We start from the raw sequence: 23,457 nt of genomic DNA, 5'->3' as shown, positions 1-23,457 counted from the left end.
TTATAGGTAAATTATTTTAACTTAACTAAGAGTTATTTCCAAACATTGTTCTAGATTTTCTTTCAAGATTACTCTCCTAAATATTAATTGTTCAAATGCACAATAACTTTTCTCCTAACCATTCTAGTGGAAGGTGCATGATATGACATAAATGCCACTGAAATGGATTTATTCTGGAAAGTAGAGACCCAGCTGGAGCCAGAACCCTAACAAGCTTGTGCCTTGAAAGACTGTGGCAATGAGCGAAAACAAAGGCAGCCAATGCCTGGCTACACTGCTGTTGATTCCAAATAAATCATTTCTTTATCTCAGGCAGTTTGCTGGCACTAGCTCCTTTGCAAGTTGCTTATTTTGTCCATGACAGGTTGGTTTTCAACATGTGCCTATGGGTCTTGTTTTTTCCAAGTCAGATTTTAAGCAAACTGGGATAAAATTTTGTTCACAAGAGTTTAGACACAGCAGGTACTATAATTGATTTTCATAAATTGTAATTAAGTCTCTTTTTATTTATTTATTTATTTTTGGCTGCATTGGGTCTTCATTGCTGCGCACGGGCTTTCTCTAGTTGCGGCGAGCGGGAGCGACTCTTCGTTGTGGTGCGCGGGCTTCTCATTGCAGTGGCTTCTCTTGTTGTGGAACATGGGCTCTAGGCACGCGGGCTTCATAGTTGTGGCATGTGGGCTCAGTAGTTGTGGCTCACGGGCTCTAGAGCGCAGGCTCAGTAGTTGTGGTGCACAGGCTTAGCTGCTCCGTGGCATGTGGGATCTTCCTGGACCAGGGATCGAACCCGTGTACCCTGCATTGGCAGGTAGATTCTTAACCACCGCATCACCAGGGAAGTCCCTCTTTTTATTTTTAAATGGACATTTTATACGTGTATAAAAGCAGAGCCAGGCATCTAATGATGAAAGACTCAGCTAAATAATAAAATAATTACTTATTTTACACTTACACTCAGTGTAAAATAAGTAAATTCCGTGAAAATATTTTTTCAATTTTGGTTGTACCTGAAGTTTTTGTGTTTTACTTAAGACACCGATGATACCCTTGACAACCTATTCAGTGGAAGGAATAATCAGAGAATTTACAAAGGAAATAGATGATACTTTGTGTCTGCAAGAAAGATGCAATGTGTACAGCAACTGAAATTCAATAAAAGGGGAAAAAAAGAAAAAGATGCAATGTAATTGGGGGACAAGACACTGATCAAACGTATAATTAAATGGATTTAAGACATCATGGTAGTGTACACTACAAACTGCTCAAAGTCAGGGGCCTAGTTTGGGTCCTGCCTGTGATACTTACTAACCATGTGACTTGTAAGATGCTCAACTTCTTCCAGATGTAGAATTATGCAGTGGTTTGGAGCACTTATCAGGTGTCAGATTGCTTGCGTTTAAATCCCAGCTCTCCTTATAAACTTAGGCAAGTTATTTAACATCTCCATGCCTGAGTTTCCTGATCTATAAATGAGGAAAAATAGAATGCCTGCCTCATGGGGTCTTCTTAGAATTAAGTTAATACTTGCAGAGCACAAGAATGATGCCTGGCACATGGTAAGTGCTCACAAAATGTCAGTAACTATGATTATCATTAGGTGTATCTCAGTATCTTTGTTTATAAAATGAAAAAGTTGCCTCATCTACTGCATAGGAAACAATCATAATACATGTAAAAGTAGTCTGTTAAGGATGAAACCCATGAATGTTAGTACCCCACCAATGTATCCGATCAATAACATTTATCTGTAGTTATATGTTTATATTCCTGATTTTATTCCTGATATAGGCAAAAAATTTGTAAGAACTGTGTTTGGTGGCACAGGTCATCTCACCCAAACCAGTCAGGACTATCAAGTGAAATCTACTGAAAGTAAATTTTAGGAAAGCCTGCAGGTTAAAACCTACATGATCACCATTAGTTTAATACATTACTGAGGGTCAACTAACAACTCTTCTCTTTTTACTTGATGAATTTATGTACAACTTTTCCCAAGGAATTTATATTAATTTTATTATTTTCCAAAAAATTAAACAGTACCAGATTGAGGAAGTTTTCATAGTTTGCTTAGGTTGCATAGGTTGCTTCCGTATCTTGGCAGTTATAAATAATGCTGCTGTGTACACTGGGGTGCATGTATCTTTTTGAATTAGTGTTTTTGTTTTTTTCAGACATATATGAAGGAGTGGAATTGCTGGGTCATATGGTAGTTCTATATTTCGTTTTTCTGGAGGGATCTCCATACTGCAGATATTGAACTATCCTTGCATCCCTGGGATAATCCCACTTGATCATGGTGTATGATCCTTTTAATGTATTGTTGAATTCAGTTTGCTAATATTTTATTGAGGATTTTTGCATCTATGGTCATCAGTGATATTGGCCGTAATTTTCTTTTTTTGTGATGTCTTTGGTTTTGGTGTCAGAGTGATGTTGCCTCACAGAATGAGTTCAGAAGTGATTCTTCTTCTACAATTTTTGGGAATAGTTTGTGAAAGACAGGTGTTAATTCTTCTCTAAATGTTTGGTTGAATTCACCTGTGAAGCCATCTGGTCCTGGATTTTTGTTTGTTGAGAGCTTTAAAATGACTGATTCAATTTCATTACTTGTAATTGGTCTGTTCATATTTTCTATTTCATCCTGGTTCAGTTTTGGGACACTGCATTTCTAGGAATTTGTCCATTTCTTCTAGGTTGTCCATTTTATTGGCATACAGTTGTTTGTAGTAATCTCTTATGATCCTTTGTATTTTTGTGGTATCAGTTGTAACTTCTCCTTTTTTTGTTTCTGATTTTACTGATTTGGGCCCTTTTTTTTTCTTGGTGAGTCTGGCTAAAGGTTTATCAATTTTGTTTATCTTTTCAATGAATCAACTCTCAGTTTCACTGATCTTTTCTATTTTTTTCAGTCTACCTCATTTATTTCTGCTCTGATCTTTATGATTTCTTTCCTTCTACTAACTTTGGATTTTGTTTGTTCTTCATTCTCTAATTCCTTTAGGTGTAAGGTGAGGTTGTTTATTTGAGATTTTTCTTGTTTTCTGAAGTAGGCTTGTATTGCTATAAACTTCCCTCTTAGAACTGCATTTGCTGTTCCATAGATTTGGGATCATTGTGTTTCCATTTTCATTTGTCTCCAGGATTAAAAAAAAATTTCCTCTTTGATTTCTTCAGTGACCCTTTGGTTGTTCAGTAGCATATTGTTTAGCCTCCATGTGTCTGGGTTTTTTGCATTTTTTTTCTTCTTGTAGTTGATTTCAAGTCTCACAGCACTGTGGTTGGAAAAGATGCTTGATATGGTTTCAATTTTCTTAAATTTGACAATGACAGTTGTTTTGTGGCCTAGCATGTGGTCTACGCTGGAGAATGTTCAACATGCGCTTGAAAAGAATGTGTATTCTGCTGCTTTTGGATGAAATATTCTATATATATCTATTAAGTTTATTTGATCTAATGTGCCACTTAGGGCCAGTGTTTCCTTACTGATTTTCTATCTGGATGATATGTCCATTGATGTAAGTGGGGCTGCACAAGGTGATTTGAAGATGAACAGATGACCCCTGCAAATGCCGTGGGTTATATTATAGCAACAGAACTCTGAGCTTAGAGAACCCAAATCTCTTATAATGGTCAGTAAGAGTGTCTACCTTTTGCTCCAGAGGGAGACAAAGACATGCTCCCATCTTTACCCCATCTGATCCCAGGTATCTGCACAACTCGTTTTCTACCTCTTTCAAGTTTGAGCTCAAATGTACCTTCTCAGAGAGGTCTTTTCTGACTGCACTCTTTAAATTTGCAATATCCCAACCTTATTCCAAATAGCACTCATTATTCCTCTTTCTTCTTTTTTGGCATTTTGGCATAAGCAACTAGGTAGATATTGATGTCATTTACAGAGCTAAGGAAGACTGCAGAAGAAAAAGCAGATTCATTTTGTGTTTGAGTTTTTTTTGAAGAAAATAATGAATTCTCATTTAACCTTGTTCAACATTTGTGCGACTGTTGTATAGGCAACTGAATGAGATAGTTTGGAGCTCAATAAGAACAGTCAGGTCTAGAAATACAGAAAACCTAGTGTAAATTTTACAATGTCAAGAGATAAAAATAGTTCTTGCCTTTACCATACCACAAAACTATTGCTGTTCACTGTCTCTGTCCTATACTTATATTCAGCCATGAAATTTCCTTCATGCCCTCTCTTGTTTGATGTGGTATTTCTATTTTGTCCTGTTGCTTAATTCAGCCAGATCATATCATCTTATGAGGTAGAATGGAGGTGGGTAACAGTACAAGTGGCTAACAGTAATTTGGCTACCTGAAAAGCACATATCTAACTCCTTCGGCAGAAGTTAAAAGTACTCCAAGGTTAGTCACTCCTGTCTCAGACATTCAACATTGCTTAATGTCTTAATGAAAAACATCAACTCTCAACTCCCTGTCAGCTAAAAATAACAGTGGATTCATAGTCTCCTCTACCAACACTTTTCAAGGTTAACTCCCTGAAAGAAGAAATAGCAAAGGTTTGCTTAAGCCAAGATTTCAGGAGCATTTAGGGGAGGGAAGGAGAAGGTAAAGTGCTGAAAGAGGCAAAAGTAGAGATGTTATTTATATCTTTCTCACGGTATTCTTTTCAAAATATGTAAAAAAGAGTTTTAAATGATTTTGAATGAATCTCCAGTGTGTCCAACACTATTTTAGATGATGGTATTCAACAAAAAGTTGCTGGAAAATCTGCTCATTTGGAATCTTATTTAGGTTTATCCAAGTGAATGCTGAAAATATGGAGTTTATAATGAGAAGATCTGGATTCAAGGCTGAGTGATTTACTAGCTAAGTGACCTTGAGCCAACCATTTCACCTCTGAAGACTTGCTCTGTCTCCTTCACAAGGATAATTTAAGGGTCAAATGAGATAGGGAGTAAGCAAATAGCCCTCAGTGATAAAGCCTTATGCAAACATGTGATCACTATTTAAGAGGATTTTTTTTTTTTTTTTTTTTTTTTTTTTTTTTTTGGTCTTGCTGCATGGCTTGTGGGATCTTAGTTCCCTGACCAGGGATCAAACCCAGGCCCCTGACAGTGAAAGTGCCAAGTCCTAACCATTGGATGGCCAGGGAATTCCCTAAGAGGAATGATTCTTAGGTTGGGATCTGGTTAAAATCACCTGGGAAGGCTTCTCTCAGCCTGCTGGTTTCCTTATCTGTAAAGTGGGATAACAATAACTAGTTTACTGGTTTAAGAAGAATAAATGAGTAATATTATGTAAAGGTACTTAGCCTCATTCCCAGCACTTAGTAGGGACTCAAAAATGTTTAGGCATATATTTATCTAGTTTTAAGAACTACACAACAGCACACAGTCAAATGTTTACCCAGAGATTGCATTTTTCATGAATATAGTTGGAGTGTCAGTAAGTGGCCAATTACTGACAAGGACAGGAAAGTGAGCACTGGATGTAAATCCAGTTTAACACCCTGCTTTTATTTCCATGTGGTGATATACTGTGAGAAAAACAAGTGAGGTCCTTTCTACCCTCATCTTTACTCTAATTTTCACCTCTTCCAAACGAGACTAAGTTTCAAATGGATGTAGTTTAAATCCTTTGCATGGTTCTTGTGTGTCCTTTCAAAAAATAATATGGTCCTTCAGGGTTATTTTTAAGGATGTCAACAGCCTGGTTACTAAGAAGAGAACATCATTTTCACCACTGGTGGAGTAAAGACTGATTTGACATTATTAGAAGTGAACTTGAAGGAGAAAGTAAATTTCCGGGCAGTGAATAGGCAAACCAATGAGGAACTGTAGGAACATTTAGTGACTGGGGATAGTAGTCAGGTATGATGACTACAAACAAGGGTTTTATCATCAAACTGCCTCGGTTTGAGTTCTGGCTCTATCTCTTTCTGAACATGTGATCACAAGGAAGTTAATCTTTCTAAGTTGGTTTCTTTAACTGTAACTGAAAATTAAAATGAAATATACCCAAAGTTTGTTTTTTAATGAAGATTAAGAGAGACCATGCACGTAAACGCTTACAAAGCATGCAATAAAAGCTAGCAACGCTAATGATGAGATGAATAGAAAAGGAGCAAATGGTTTTTGATGTGGTTTAACCATTTAAAACTAAATAATCCAAACAATGTATTACAACATGATCATTTATCATCTGTTACAGTTATGACCACAGGAAAAAAGAAACTTTGGTTAGTCTTTTATCAGAAACAAAAAGACAAAAATGCACTATTATGAAAAGAGGTATTGGTAATTAAACAGAAAACATTTCCAATACACTGCAGATATAGATTATCTGACATATATTGTGCACAGTTCAGGTGACTATCCAGAGAAAGAAAGGTAGAATGAGTGAGTGAGAGAGAAGGGGGAGGAGGAGGGAAGGAGGAAGGAAGGAAGGAAAGGGTAAAAGGAGAAAAAAGACAGGAAGGAATGAAGAAAGAAAGTGAAATCAGAGAGGTCCAGAGAAAGGCAAAAGTTATGAGACAAGGGGTACGGGTTTGCCATAAGGGCAGACTAAAACGATTAGGATGACGCAGGTTAGAAATATGAAAGCTAATAAAGGACGTATTGGATAGTTCTATAATTCAAAGATCTGGATAAACCTTGGAAAAACCAGGATATCCTCCACCCTGGAATGTGAAAGAGATACATTTATAAGTATTATAAGAAGATATTATCTTAGCACTTCAGTGCTCTTTCCTGGGTGGTATTCTTAGACCCAATTAGACATCAAGAGGCTCAAGAATATAATAGTGGTTCTGTTTACTTTGTATACACTTGAAATTTTTCATAATAAAAAGTTTTTTAAATTAAAAAAAAAAGAGTGTAATAGGCCACACTGGGCATAAGATTAATTTAAAAGGACAAAAGGCCAGGAAAAAGAGCATGCCAACAGCACAGCCCCAGGCTTTTGTTTTCCCTGGGAATACTCACAGCAGTCTCGGGGCTGGTCTTTGGACCCTCAAATGATAGCTCCAATGTGAGAGGATGAGACTACCATGGACAGATCCAATAGCCACCCTAGCTTAGAAGCCATGTCCCAAACAGAAACCAATACCCCTTGTGATAGCCTCAGCTTCTAGGTCCCTGAAAAGGACATGCCTGGTTATGAATTTTTTCACTCAGGTTAGCCCAAAGCTATAATCCTTTCAGTCCAGACTCAACTTACCATTCAAATGTCATTCTATCATATTCTCATTTTATTACAGCAGTGTTACCTAGTAACATGGCTGACATTCCACCTTCATCAGATTTCCAAGGAACAGAGCTAAAAGCAGCTTAACCCAAGGCCAATTTCCCATGTAAAAGAGAAAAGGGTTTTGTTGAACATTTCCTCACATGCACAGTGAATCTTAATCTCAGTATTCTACTCCCCAAAATGGTACAAGCAAGAAACTAGAAATGAATTTGGACAAATCCATGAACAGGCTGGCTAGAAATGGCTTTTTATTTTATTTTTTATTTTTTAATTTATTTTGGCCGCACTGCGCGGCTTGCAGGATCTTAGTTGACAACCTCGTTGTCAAAAAGCATCTAGCCAACAGAAAAAGGTAGAAATAAGCTCTGATGGATGTCCCTTGGGCAATCATTTGTTTCATAATCTTGTTACCACTACTTATCAATTTTAAAAGGAGGCGCTTTTCCCACTAAACAAGAAGGACATGGGGCCAGAGAAGAAATATTTGAGAAGCAGCTTGAGGATGCTCTCACACATCCTAAATATCAACAAATCTACATGGGAGTACTGGTTCATAATGGTGAGAATTTAATTAAAGAAAATAAATGTCAAGTCTAACTCTAAGATATAAACATTCTCATTTGAAATGATGTTTCTGCTTTATCCTAACTGCAAAGATGACAATAGTACCCAGCTGCCCCAGTTCTGTTAATGAAATCTAAATAATACTGATAGTAGTTTAGGAAAATGACAAGAGTGTGTGTGGCAAAATAATTTGCTATAGCTGCAACCATTAGGTATATAGTGGAGGTGACTTAAGGAAAGCTCATGAAAACGCAAATTAAACTGACAGCAAAGAGGGTTTTTATTGTTTTGTTTTTAAAATCTTTATTGGAGTATAATGGCTTTACATGGTTGTGTTAGTTCCTGCTATATAACAGTGAATCAGCTATATGTATACATATATCCCCATAGCCCCTCCCTCTTGTGTCTCCCTCCCACCCTCCCTATCCCACCTCTCTAGGTGGTCACAAAGCACCTAGCTGATCTCCCTGTGCCATGTGGCTGCTTCCCACTAGCTATCTGTTTTACATTTGGTAGTGTATATATGTCCATTCCACTCTCTCTCTCCTCTCTCTCTCACTGCATCCCAGCTTAGCCTTCCCCCTCCAATGTCCTCAAGTCCATTCTCTACAACTGCATCTTTATTCCTCTCCTGCCCGTAGGTTCTTCTGAACCATTTTTTTTTTAAGATTCCATATATATGTGTTAGCATACGGTATTTTCTCTTCCTGACTTACTTTACTCTGTACGACAGACTCTAGGTCCATCCACCTCACTACACATATCTCAATTTCATTTCCTTTTATTACTGAGTAATATTCTATTGTATATACGTGCCACGTCTTCTTTATCCATTCATCTGTCGATGGACACTTAGGTTGCTTCCATGACCTGGCTATTGTAAACAGAGCTGCAATGAACACTGTTGTACACGACTATTTTGGAATTATGGTTTTTTCAGGGTATATGCACAGTAGTGGGATTGCTGGGTCATATGGTAGTTCTATTTTTAGTTTTTTAAGGAAATTCCATGCTGTTCTCCATAGCGGCTGTATCAATTTACTTTCCCACCAACAGTGCAGGAGGGTTCCCTTTTCTTCACACCCTTTCCAGCATTTACTGTTTGTAGATTTTTTGATGATGGCCATTCTGATCGGTGTGAGGTGATACCTCACTGTAGTTTTGATTTGCATTTCTCTAATGATTAGTGATGTTGAGCATCCTTTCATGTTGACAGCAGAGTTTTAATTTCTTTTTAAAATTTATTTATTTATTTATTTATGGCTGTGTTGGGTCTTCATTTCTGTGCGAGGGCTTTCTCTAGTTGTAGCAAGTGGGGGCCACTCTTCATCGCGGTGCGCGGGCCTCTCACTATCGCGGCCTCTCTTGTTGCGGAGCACAGGCTCCAGAAGCGCAGGCTCAGTAATTGTGGCTCACGGGCCTAGCTGCTCCGCGGCATGTGGGATCTTCCCAGACCAGGGCTCGAACCCGTGTCCCCTGCATTGGCAGGCAGATTCTCAACCACTGCGCCACCAGGGAAGCCCGGGAGTTTTAATTTTTATTTCTGTTTACCTGCAATCATTACACAGCAGTCATATGGAGCAAATCAATGAACAGATCTGCAACAGTATACATAGTTGTAGTTAAACTCATGTAACTGTGTGGATACCAGAGTATTCAGCAGTTTACAGACTACATGTTAAGCGTCTGGAATGGGGGCCTGGTTATAGTTCAAAGTTGATTTCAATTAAGTACTGAACAAGTACCCAGGACTCCACTGGGATGAGCAAGAATTAACCTACTTGGCTTAATGAGAATGGATAGAGATGTTCTTAAGCATCTTAAATTTGATCAGAGTCCATGCGTCCATTTATGTATTGCTGTTATCCTGAAAGAAGACTGGGAGTTTTCACTTTAGAGGCCACTCTCACCCTCTTTTCCCCACTCCCAATTTTACCCAGCCTCTCTCTACCTCAGCTTTTTATTTTATGTATTTTTAGTTTTTAATATAAATTTATTTATTTATTTATCTTTGGCTGTGTTGGACTTCATTTCTGTGTGTGGGCTTTCTCTAGTTGCGGCGACCAGGGGCCACTCTTCATCGCGGTGCACGGGCCTCTCACTGTCGCGGCCTCTCGTGTTGCGGAGCACAGGCTCCAGCCGCGCAGGCTCAGTAGTTGTGGCTCACAGGCCCAGTTGCCCCATGGCATATGGGATCTTTCCAGACCAGGGCTCGAACCTGTGTCCCCTGCATTGGCAGGTAGATTCTCAACCACTGCACCACCAGGAAAGCCCTACCTCAGCTTTTAAAACCCTCACCGATGGGCTTACAGACCCCAGGCAGGAGCCTGGAGGACTCTTAATATGAGGACACTGATCAGTCCAAAAATAAGACTTAGTGATATTGACAGGAGGGGGCTCAAAAGGAAATGGCCATCTAATAGGAGTTTCATAGAGAGGAAATAGCAGGAGACAGAGAGAGAGACAACCGGGAAGAAATAATTAAAATGAGTATTTGAAAGTTCTGAGCATGAGCCTCTAGACTCAAAGGACGCTCCAAGAGCCAAGTACAATTGACCAAGGCACAGCAAACCATGAAATTTCAGGACACAATAATAGAGAGATCCCCAAAGCTTCCCAAGACAGCAGGTCATATGTAAATAGAGAAGAAAAACATTTTCAGACATGAGAAACTAAAAAATAAAAAACCTACCTCACATACACCCTTCTCCCAGAAAGCTACTGTAGTATATGCTCCACCAACATGAAGCAGTAAACCAAGAAAGAAGAATTCACAGGAGCCAAGATCAACCAAAGGAAACAGGTGAAGGAAATTCCCAGGAAGATGCTGCAGCTGGGAAGGAGAACCAGAGTACAACCTGGTTGGAGCTGGAAGCAGCTCTCCAAGAAAAGAATGGAACTGAGAATTTGATGTTTGACTATTTTGCAAGGAGTTTTAGAGTTACATCAGAAAGTCTGTACTTGTGTTAGTGACTGGATATTTGCAAAACATAACCAAGAAAGGCCTAGAATCCAGAACATACAAAGAATCTACACAAAGATAAATAACTCAGTAGAAAAAACTGGCAAAAGACGTGAATTAGCTTCAGAAAAGAGGAAATCCAAATTAAAACTATAATGAGATGTTATTACAAAACTGACCAAACTAAGTGTTCATGAGGATGTGAAACAACAGGAATCTTATACATCACCAGTTGAAGAATAAAATGGCAGCACTCCACGGGAAACGGTTTGGTATGATACATGTTATGCAGCGAATCCACTATGAGGTGTACACCCTGGAGGAAGGCATGTACATGTGCTTACTTATGATGGATATTATATGTTCATACTTGTGCAAAAATTTAATTATTAAAAATCTTCCTAAATGTAAGTAACACAAGGACAGGGATGGTGGCTCTTCTGTTTCCTCTTGTGCATTATGAATCTGATTCGCTATGCAAGAAATTTTTGTGGAATCAAACTGAACTGGGAAACACTAATACAACAATAGAACGTTTAGCAGAAAAACCTTTTTAAAAAGGACAGGAGGTGAAAGTTCATAGACCTGTGAAAAATGTTCAGTAACACTAATAATGAAAGAAATAAAAAATAAAAATAATAATGAAATACCATTTTTGATATAAAAGGACAAATATTAAAATAATTATAATAAAGCTGTGAAAGTATAGTGAGATACATCCTCTCATACCTCATTTGTAGAAATATAAGATGACACACAGATGCATTAATTGTCCAATATTTCTGGAAAGCAATTTGACACGGGTTGAGTCTTGAAAACACTGATCCCTCTGACAGCAAAATCTAGTACAATTCCAGTTTTAAGACTACTTCAAAAATAGAACTAAAAAAGGTGAGATACGATGTATTTACAAACTGATAATTATAAATTAATACAAAATATGAGACACAACCAAATGAGCAATAATGGGATAAGAGTTAATATATTTTAGAACCTCCATAATACAGGTTATACAAGTACTAAAACGTGAGATTTTCAAAGAATTGATGATATCACAGAAAAATGTTAATAATGTTAAGTAAAAATGGTAGAATACAGAACTATATAAAGTATGATCTCAATTCTACTAAATATATATGTGTGAGTGTATATATATGTCTGTATATAATACATAAACACACATACGGAAGGTGACAATTGTTACAGCAGAATAGACAGCAAAGAGAGTTAATGTTCAAGAGACTAATTATTGCAGTTTTTTTAATCAAGGTTTGTTAAACTTTCTTTACTTTAATATTTAAAAAAGAATCATAATAAATATCTCCATTTACACTTACCAGATCAATATTTTGCATGATATCCTGAAATGAAGGATGTGTTCGAAATTGTTCAAAGAGATCTCGTTTGTAAAGAAGTGCATACACCAAATTTGGATTGTGATGAAGAGAATTTGTCAGGCAGGAGTTGATGATCTCTAACATCATTCGAATCACTTCTTCGATGACATTTAGGTCTTGTGCCTGATAAAGAAAGAAAATCCCCATATAGAGTCTGTGGTGGTTTTCTCCTTGACACAGAATTAATTAGAATGAGGGCAACTGCTTTGCAATTCAAACAGCATTGGAAAGATCATACAAAAGAGCTCTTCAAGATTACTTCTGTCAAGAATTTTTACAATTAAGTTTATCAGTTACTAAAGGATTTAAAATCTTTTGAACTTAGTATGGTGATAATTATAAATTTCACATAATAAATTATAGACTTGCCAATCTAGAAGGAAATTTGGAGCTTATTCAGTACTTTAATAGATCCTAATTTGTACTCTTATCACTGTATCACCCTAAATCATTAGACTTGCACAGTACAAAGTGGTGGTTGGGTCTTACCGATTCCAAGAAAAGTGTCTAATTCAGAATATGACCTCATTTTTCTGCACTGTCATTTCAACGTCCATATTTATAGATAAAGAGCCTACTGTTCTGTTTCTGCTTCCTCAGAGTCAACAGTCTTTGGGAATCTGAATGTGAAATAGTTATAAGAGCAAAACTCAAAGCAATCAATATCTCTCTTGAAAGAAATAACAATGGAAAGCAAAAACACAGGTGAATACAACACTTTCCTTCTCCTCTTGAGTTTTCTAAATTATGTTTGACTGCTGAAGCAGAAATTATAACACTGTCTGATGTGGTTCTCAATGGATGTAAAGGAACACCTAAGACAATTACATTATAAACCAGGGAGAGCAAAGGGATTTAAAGAGGGGAAGGTTTCTACATCTCACTTGAACTGGTAAAATGTCAACACGATTAGACTGTGGTAAGTTATGTATGTAAATGCCTAGACCGAATTTATACAAGGAGATAGTATACAAAATATACTACTGATATATCAAAATGGAATTCTAAAAAAATGTTCAAGTATCCACAGGAAGGCAGTCAAATAAGACAGATGAGAAACAAGGAATAAACAGAAAGCAGAAAGTAAAATGGCAAGACTTAAGCTCTAACATATCAATTATTACATTAATTGTATACAGTATAAATATAATAATTAAAACCCAAAGAATGGCAGAGTAGATAAAAAACACATGACCCAACTATATGCAATCTATAAGAAACTTCAAATATAAAACTCACTTTAAATAAAGTTAGACAGAAAGTAAAAGAATGGAAAAAGATATAACATGCAAATATTAATCTAAAGAAAGTAGGGATGGCTATATTAATATCTGATAAAGTACACTTCACTTCAAAGACTATATGGCCTACAAAATAAAAACTACTAGCTGGTGCCTTACATAAAAGTTTACCACCACTGGTCTAGCAGACAAAAAGGTATACTTATTTCCATACAATTTACCTCCACCTGTATTGTTTTAACCATAATGTCCATCATTCAATCAAAATTTATGAGATAAGCAAAAAGCAAGTAAAAACAATCCATGTCCAAGAGACAAAGTAATCAGCAGACTCAGAGGTACACATATATTGAAAATATCAAATAGGGAATTTAAAAGAATTATGATATACAAAATCTACTATGAGTCTATAATATGCTTGCACTGATGGGGAATTTTAGCAGAGTTGAAAACTATAAAAGGGAACTTCCCTGGTGGTGCAGTGGTTAAGAATCTGCCTACCAATGCAGGGGACACGGGTTCAAGCCCTGGTCTGGGAAGATCCCACATGCTGCGGAGCAACTAAGCTTGTGTGTCACAACTACTGAAGCCTGTGTGGCTCTAGGGCTCACGTGCTACAACTACTGAGCCCACTTGCTGCAACTACTGAAGCCTGTGCACCTAGAGCCCATACTCCACAACAAGAGAAGCCACCACAATGAGAAGCCTGCGCACCGCAACAAAGAGTAGCCCCCACTCGTGACAACTAGAGAAAGCCCGTATGCAGCAACGAAGACCCCATGTGGCCAAAAATAAAATTTAAAAATTACAAAAGGGCTTCCCTGGTGGCGCAGTGGTTGAGAGTTTGCCTGCCGATGCAGGGGATGTGGGTTCGTGCCCCGGTCTGGGAAGATCTCACATGCCGCGGAGCAGCTAGGCCCGTGAGCTATGGCCGCCGAGCCTGCGCGTCCGGAGCCTGTGCTCCACAACGGGAGAGGCCACGACAGTGAGAGGTCTGCGTACCGCAAAAAATAAATAAATAAATAAAAATAAAAAATTACAAAAACCCCCACAACTATAAGAAAGTAACACGTGGAAATGTTAGAATTTAAAAAAAAAAAATGTTAGGGCTTCCCTGGTGGCGCAGTGGTTGAGAGTCCGCCTGCCGATGCAAGGGACAGGGGTTTGTGCCCCGGTCTGGGAGGATCCCACATGCCGCGGAGCGGCTAGGCCCGTGAGCCATGGCCGCTGAGCCTGTGTGTCCGGAGTCTGTACTCCACAACGGGAGAGGCCACGACAGTGAGAGGCCTGTGTACCGCAAAGAAAAAAAAAAAAAAAAAAAAAGGTAATAGCAGTAAAGAATATTGAGATAGGTTCAACAGTAGACTTGAAAGAATCTTTTAGAGATAATGGCTGAGCTTTTAAAAAAAATAACAAAAGAATCAAACAACAGATCCAAGAAGCTCAGAATAACTCCAAAGTATTCCCTAAACAACCCCCCCCCCATACAACAAAAAACCACACAACTAGATGCATCATATTCAAACTACTGAAGACCAAAGAGAAAGAGAAAATCTTGAAGGCAGCCCAAGGAAAAAACAGATTAAATACAGAGGCACAAAGCTAAGAATTACAGTAGACTCCTCATGAGAAATTATGCAAGCCAATCTAAATGCAGCAGCATCACTAAAGTGTTGAAATAAGAGTCAAGCAAGAATTCTATCACTAGCAAAAATATCTTTCAAATAGGAAGGTAAGATAAATACTTTCTCAGACTAAAAAAAGTAGAGATAATGTATCACTTGTACGCCCACACTATAAGAAATGTTAAAGGAATTTCTTCAGACAGGAGGAATATGAAACTAGACAGAATTGTAGATCTACACAAGGAAATAAAGACATTTTTATTTTAAATCATTCTAAAAGAAAACTAATTTCAGAAACGAAACAGTAACAATGTATTATAGGTTTATAGTACATGTAAAATATGTACAATTTACCAAAATGTCCTTCTTCTAATGGGCATCCAATTTATTTTGTTTCCTTGTTTCCATAAACAAGGCTGCAATAAGCATCCTGGTAGATCTGTTCTTATATATGGGCACTTTTGTTTCTCTGGGAGAGATTCCAGGAGAGGGATGGCTGAAAAGGTTGTGTTTGTAATGTTAATAGATGTTGCCAGACATTGCTTAAGGAGCTATAACAACCCATTTACAATGGCAATGTAGGAAAGCTCCTGCTCTCATTTTCTCACCAACAAGTGTAATTGTTCTTTTTAATATTCACTGCCTGAAAGAGTCATCAGTTTTTAATAACGTTATATCACAATTTCCTGTAGTGATTAAGTATTTATAAATTCCTCTGAGTGATTCTTGTATTCAAAGTGATTGTAGGTTCATGATTGGCCTCTTTTTAAAAATGTTATCATTTATGTATTGCTTCTCTTTATTCATAGTGTATGTTTTACTGATATTAATATTGCTGGGACTTCTCTGGTGGCACAGTGGTTGAGAATCCACCTGCCAGTGCAGGGGACACGGGTTCGATCCCTGGTCCGGGAAGATCCCACATGCCATGGACCTACTAAGCCTGTGCACCACAACTGCTGAGCCTGCACTCTAGAGCCCTCGAGCCACAACTACTGAAGCCTGTGGGCCCTAGAGCCCATGTGCTGCAACTACTGAGCCCACGGGCCACAACTACTGAAGCCCGTGCACTCTAGGGCCCGTGTGTCACAACTACTGAGTCCGCGTGCTGCAACGAAAGAAGCCACCACAATGAGAAGCCCGCGCACCGCAGCGAAGAGTAGCTCCTGCTTGCTGCAACTAGAGAAAGCCTGTGTGCAGCAACGAAGACCCAATGCAGCCCCCCTCCAAAAAAACATATATATATATTGCTATACCATCTTTATTTTGTTTAGCATATGCCAGGTATATCTTTAATTTTAAAACTTTCTGTGTTACTGAAAACAAATAAGGTTAAAAGCAACTATGCTGCTAGGCTTTATAATTTTTAAATCTAATCTAATAGTCTGACTTTTGAGTTTAATTCACTTACATTGTTATTACTGATATCTTTGGAATTTATTCCTACTATCTTGTTTTGTGACTTTATGTCACTTATCTATTGCTATATAACTAACTACAGGCATACCTCATTTTACTGCACTTCACAGATACTGTTTTCCCTGAATTGTCAGATGATGGTTAGCAGTTTTTAGCAATAAAGTAATTTTTAATTAAGATATGCTCATTTGTTTTTTTAGACAGTATGTTATTGCATATGTAATAGACTTAGTGTAAACATAACTTTTATATTCACTGGGAAACCAAAAGATTCGTGACACACTGTATTGTGATATTTGCTTTATTGCGGTGGTTTAGAACCGAACCTGAAATTATCTATGAGGTATGCCTGCTCTTCGAAGCTTAGCAGCTTAGAATAGCAATAATCATTTGTTTTGCTAACAATTTGGGCTGGCCTTGGTGGGAACAGTTTGTCTCTGTTCCATACAGCTTCACGTGGGGCTGCCTGAATGGCGGTTGGAGAATCTACTATTATGACAGCTCTCTATCATGATATGGCTGGCAAGTTGGTGCTGGCTGTGAGCTGGGGGCACAGCTGTGGGTAGGGACCAGAGCCTTTGATTTTTCTTTGCATGGTCTCTTCTGGACTGCATGAGCTTCCTCACAGGTTGACAGTTCCAGGAGATTCAATGCTGGAAATCACTTACTGTCACTGCCATTTAGTGTTACTACCAAATGGTGCCACACACAATTTATTGAGGAGTGGCAAAGTTCTAGAAGAGCACGTGAAGCAGAAGATGTTGTGGCCGTCATCTCTGGAATGCATAACCTGCCATATTTGTTTGCCATCCTTTATAAGTTTACCTCTTCCAAACCTGTCTTCCCTTTCCAGCTTCTGTTGAATTAATAAAGCTTTTTGTTATCCTGGTCCCTCCTTTTCCTCTCTGCTGGTTTACAGGCTAAAGATAGCATTTCTATTCTCATAGGGGTAGCCCTTAAAATTTTAACATACACATCCAACTTTAAAAATACTGCTGTCTACCTCCTGAACAAGATCTAAGGAGGTTAACATACTTTTACTTCTCCTTGAACAGCAAGCCCCTGACCCCATTCTTCCTTGTTTTGCTACAGTAGCTTAGGTTTTTAATTTCATCTTTTAAAAAACCCCATAAATTGGTTTTTAAAAAGTCAGTGGTTAACTAAATTTACATATGAATTTCAGTAAACACTCTTTCTTGCATTCCACTGCTTTACAGATCTATTCTTCTTCTATTTGAAGTACATCCTTTAGTAGTGCTTTCAGTGAAGTCTATGGCTAATAAACTTTTAGTCCTTGTGTGGTTGAAATATGTCTTGATTTTGCATTCACTCTTACATTGTATTTTAACTATATATAACTAAGAGTTATAGTTAGAATTACAGTTACTTTCTTCTGCACTTTAAAGATATTGGTTCACTTTATTCTGGCATCTATCTTTGTCACAGAGAAGTTTATTGCAAACCTAACTATTGTTCCCCTGTAGAAAATCTTTTTGATAGCTTTTAAGATTTACTTTTCATCCTTTAACACTCTTGAGTTTCACAACCATGTGTTTAGGTATTGATTTATCTTTATGCATCCTGCTCAGTATTCAGGGCATACTTTTCATCTGACAACCTAGTCTCCTCCATAAAGATAATTTGGATAATTTTTTCTCGTTACCTTCCAATTTATTAACCCTTTTTGATAGTACCCAGTTTAGAACTTATTTTGTCTACTGAGCTTTCAATTTTAATGACTATAGTTTTCATTCTAAGCTTTCTAATTGAATAGTTCTCTGAGTCATGTTCTTATTTCATTTCTCCCTGTTTTTATTTCATAATTATTTATTCATCTCAATGAATATTATATCCTTCATTAATCTTTGAGGGTATTAAAAATACTTAGAGTGCTTTCAAAATTATCCTATTAAATTTTAATTCTCTTTGGATAAATTTACCTTACTTATGATCATGACTATGTTCATGGCTGTCTTTCTTAGTATTAAGTTAGATTTTGGCATGTATTTTGGAACTTTGGTTGTGTAGGCTCATCTGATGTAGCTTAATCCCCCCAAATCTACAGGTCATGCAGCAGCTTCCTAGAGCCTCCAGTCTGAAACTAGGTCTCACTGTTGGTATCTCAGGGCTGCTGCCCTGCAGTCACATTGAAGGCAGTATAGGCAGGGTCCATCACCAAGCCACATCCCTCATAATGGGCTCAAGATCCCATCGTGAGGCTGGTTCTGTGTCCCCCCCACCTCCCTAGGCATAGAACTTAACTATCATTATTAGTACCTCTATTCAGGCTCTTTTCAGTAAGTGGTCACTTCCAGCTCTCAGTTTCTAGCAGAGAACCGGGCACTAACTTGCTGTCTCTCACTGGGCCCCTTAGTGTTACGCCTGCCCTGCAGCATTTGAGCTCCCAGCCACTCCCGCCTCCTTCCAGGCCTGAAGCTTGGCAGCCTCACTGCTTCAGACCTTGTTATCTGCATTGACAGCTTTTTTTTTTTTTTTTTTTTTTTTTTGCGGTATGCGGGCCTCTCACTGTTTTGGCCTCTCCCGTTGTGGAGCACAGGCTCCGGACACACAGGTTCAGCAGCCATGGCTCACGGGCCCAGCCGCTCCGCGGCATGTGGGATCCTCCCGGACCGGGGCACGAACCCGCGTCCCCTGCATCGGCAGGCGGACTCTCAACCACTGCGCCACCAGGGAAGCCTCATTGACAGCTTTTTCTATTTCTGGTTGATCCTGAAGTATCTATCTCATTTTGGGGTGTGGCTATGTGTTTTAAAGGTTCTTTTGTTATAGTTCATCTATTACTTTTATGTTTTTGGAACAAAGGGAAGGGATTAGCCTTCATATTGGGAACTATCAAAATAATCTTGACTATAGCTCTCTCAATTATATTTTCATCTCACGTTGGTACTTGAATTAGTAGAAGATGAAGAAGAAACTTTGAGTTTCAGAATTCTCTCTCAAAGTCATCCAAAGAGCAACCCAGTGCGACGCTATGACTACTGTAGTAATACAAGTCAGAATATTAGCTTCTGCAGAATTTTATGTTCACAAGTATTCACACCCATTTATGTTAAGTCCTAATATATTAAACTTAAATATCAAAAAATGAATTACCTCTTGATAGCTTATAATTTCTGCTTTCAAACATATTGATAGTTTATTCTCAATGTTTTAATAAGTAATTTGCTGCAACAAGCAGGGTAATATACTTAACTCCCAAACAGGCACCTGCTCATTTAAACCCAAACCAAACTACTGACCATTTATTTTATTCCCAAGTCAGGTGAAGTACAAACTGGAAACATTATGTCAATAAGCATACTCCACGGTAGTTTTCTTTCTTTTTTCAAAAAAAATATTTCTTTCTTTCTTCATTTTCCTTATTTTTTGGCTGCTTCAGGTCTTAGTTGCAGCACATGGGATCTTTGTTGGGGCATGCGGGATCTTTCGTTGTGGAGTGAGGTCTCTTCGTTGTGTAACTCAGGCTTCTCTCTAGTTGTGGCATGTGGGTTTTCATGGCGTGCGGGTTTTCATGGTGCGCGGGCTCCAGAGTGCGTGGGCTCTGTAGTTGAGGCATGCAGCCTCTCTTGTTGAGGCACCTGAGCTCAACAGTTGTGGTGTGCGGGCTTAGTTGCTCTGCAGCATGTGGGATCTTAGTTCCCCAACCTGGGATCGAACTTGCGTCCCCTGCATTGGAAGGCAGATTCTTTACCACTGGCCCCACCAGAGAAGATCCTCCACGTTAGTTTTCACTTTGCATTAACCAATCTGACTGAGGCTCCTTAAGGGTTATACTAACCCTCTTACACTTATAGGAGTTACTAGGTATTTTGCTTAACTTCTTTTTTATTGTTTCTGTGACAAGTCTTAATTCGAATGCTATATATATATATATATATATATATATATATATATATATATATATTTTTTTTTTTTTTTTTTTTTTTTTTGCGGTACGCGGGCCTCTCACCGTTGTGGCCTCTTCCGTTGTGGAGCACAGGCTCCGGACGCACAGGCTCAGCGGCCATGGCTCACGGGCCTAGCTGCTCCGCGGCATGTGGGATCCTCCCGGACCGGGGCACGAACCCTCGTCCCCTGCATCGGCAGGCGGACTCCCAACCACTGCGCCACCAGGGAAGCCCTAATACTATCTTTTAAAGATTATTTCCAGCTGCAGATTTACAAATTAAATGACAAGGACATAAAGCTTCTCTGACATTACTCAAATCAAATGAAAATATAATGTAAGAAGCTACAGCAAAGACATTTTATATGCTATCATATTTTGTCATATTGTCATCATACTAGAAAGCATCCTGTATATTTTAATGTTACAAAATAATTATAAAACAAAAATGAGAAATTAAACATAATTTAGAAATTAAAAATAAGTTTAAATTAGGGAGTGGTTGATTATAATTTTCTGACAATATCTATTTTAACATGTAACAACTGTAAATCATTTAGATTTTAGACATTATTACAAAAAGAACAAAAAATAACTGCCTTTGCAAAGTGGATAAATTAATGCAATTACTATAACTGCAAAGAATCACATCTCTTAGTTTTAGATATAACTGCTAAATTACACTTTTATTAATTTACAAAACTGGTCCTTTAGGGAAGTGTATAAAAAATGGACTTACATTTATGGAATAAGTTTTAAAAAAAAGACAGGTTTTAAAACACTAACAAAAATTAGCTTTGTCAGAGATAATATCAGATGGCTCATTGATAGAGAAGCAAAATACGTGGAGAATATTGTGCCTTTTTTCATTCATGGTATTTTCTTTTCAGTACATACAGTTTCCATTCCAGGAATGGATTCCTCGTCAAACAGACTCTCTTCTCAAAAAAAAAAAAAAAAAAAAAAAAAAAAGGCAGACTTATTTTATTGTAGAAAATCTCAAATGTAAAAACAAGGGCCCTGAGAAAATGGCTCAATTTTCAGATGTTTCTGATGGTTTTGTACATGTTGGTAATGAACACTGAACATGATCTGTACTAAGTAGTGAATTTACGTCAAACGGACAAGCTGGCAGTTGTGGGAGTATCTTACCCTGTCAACAGCAGTCATGGCTGCTTCATTATATAAACTTCCTTTTCCTTTCAAGAGGGAATTTATGCAGTTAAATAGTTTCAAATAATTTATTTTTAGTTTCCTTAAGAGAAGCATATGTATCTTGTTTGTATTAGTTTTGGGGGGATTCCAAGCGAGTTGTCTAAATTTCCTGCATTTTCAGCAGAAAATAAAACCTTCAACAAAATTAATGGGACTTTGCCGAAGTGGGGAAGGGGGGAGGAAGCGCACAAGCAAGACTCTTTTTAAAGTTAATGTGCAAATGGCCTTCAAAGACAATCATTCGGTGATGGAGTCTTGTTATCTCTATGTTGTTAAAATTCACTGGCACACACGATGAAAAGCTTTGTGACCACCATGTTATTTCCAGCCAGTATTGGATTTGTCCCAGAATATCGAGCTTCTGATAGCGAGAACTAGCTTTCTATTACATGCAAAATCACAGCTGAAGAATCAATCCTGTGACCAGAGGAGATGATGCGGCAGGGAGGAAGGGGGAGGGCAGAAGGCTGTGCTCTAGCACCACCAACTTGGGTAAAACCATGTGGTCGTTTTCTCCATTCCCTGGACAGGGTCTGAATGTGGCCCACAAGCCTAAACTAGAACCCTGGGAAGGCTGTTATTTAAAACATGCTTACTGGTGGCAGAAAGGCAAGATAATGGAGGCCGCCAGGGGCCATGGGCTAACTTCACATGTTTTCCCATACCTGGAAAACAGCCAGAGAACACACACAAAAGGAATATTCTGATTGAAATCCAGCCAGGCTGCAGCCCCCAACAAGCAGTTACCCTTAGCAGGCTACTCATACTGGGCAGCAAGTGGGGTGCCTAACAGCGCATCTTACCCCTCCCCCAGGCCCTCCCACTGGCAGAAGAGAGGAAGCACACACCCGAGCTTGGAGTTTTTCATATTGTTTTTAAAAATGCAAGGCTTTGCATCAAGAATTAGTGTTCACTTCCATTCTCCAAATTATATTGGTGTTGGGACTTCCCTGGCGGTCCAGTGGTTAGGACTTCACCTTCCAATGCAGGGGGTGTAGGTTCAATCCCTGGTTGGAGAGCTAAGATCCCACATGCCTCGGCGGCCAAAAAAGCCAAGACATAAAAATAGAAGAAATATTGTAAAAAATTCAATAAAGACTTTAAAAATGGTCCACATGAAGAAAATCTTAAAAAGAACAAAAACAAAACCAAAATACACTGGTGTTGTATTATAAAACCGATGTCCTTCCAGATCCTATAAAAAGTAATATCTAAGTGAAATAATTCTCTATGAAGATGTATTGCCTTTTTAAAAATGGCTTTGACATTGTACTGAGTGCCTCCCATCATCACCCCACTCTGAGATACAAGAGTCCCAGTAGTTCCAATTCTAACAGTAACTAGCTGTGTGACTTTAGGTAACCACTTAACCTGAGTTGCAGTTCTTTATTTGCAAAAATAAGTGCTTGTGAGATTTAAAAAATCCCTTCCTAGTCCTAGCTTCCTTAAAGAATGTAGAAAATACTGAATTTAGAAAGCAAATTTTATTAGACTAACCAAAAATGTAATTAATGTAGAAAAATCTTAGGGTGACCTCAAACTTCAGTAAAATTCAGAATTTACTTTAGATTATCACAGCACCTAAAATAGTGTCACTGTTCGTTTAGAATGGAAAAAAATTCCCAACAAACTTTGGGAATAAAAATGTATAAGGCTAGGGCTTCCCTGGTGGCGCAGTGGTTGGGAGTCCGCCTGCCGATGCAGGGGTCACGGGTTCGTGCCCTGGTCCGGGAAGATCCCACATGCCGCGGAGCACCTGGGCCCGTGAGCCATGGCCGCTGGGCCTGCGCGTCCGGAGCCTGTGCTCCGCAACGGGAGAGGCCACAGCAGTGAGAGGCCCGCATACAGCAAAAAAAATAAAAATAAAAAAAAAATAAAATAAAAATGTATAAGGCTAATAAGTTTGAAAATAATC

At 38.4% G+C, this 23,457-nt stretch overlaps 1 protein-coding gene across 6 annotated transcripts in view; it reads right to left on the bottom strand.

Annotated features, from left to right (window-relative positions):
* DYM (dymeclin) overlaps positions 1 to 23,457 on the bottom strand; it is a 383,872-nt gene that overhangs the window by 63,985 nt on the left and 296,430 nt on the right. For 4 of the 6 annotated variants that reach the window (XM_059039793.2, XM_059039792.2, XM_067015749.1 and 1 more), the window contains one exon: positions 12,076 to 12,258. The exons of the other annotated variants lie outside the window; for them this stretch is intronic. In XM_059039793.2, the coding sequence (XP_058895776.1) occupies positions 12,076 to 12,258 (183 nt within the window). The remainder of the gene's footprint in view (positions 1 to 12,075; positions 12,259 to 23,457) is intronic. 6 annotated transcript variants of the gene reach the window in all.

This window comes from Kogia breviceps, chromosome 15, assembly GCF_026419965.1.
Source record: "Kogia breviceps isolate mKogBre1 chromosome 15, mKogBre1 haplotype 1, whole genome shotgun sequence".
NCBI lineage: Eukaryota > Metazoa > Chordata > Mammalia > Artiodactyla > Physeteridae > Kogia > Kogia breviceps.
This window is presented reverse-complemented; position numbering and strand designations above follow the sequence as displayed.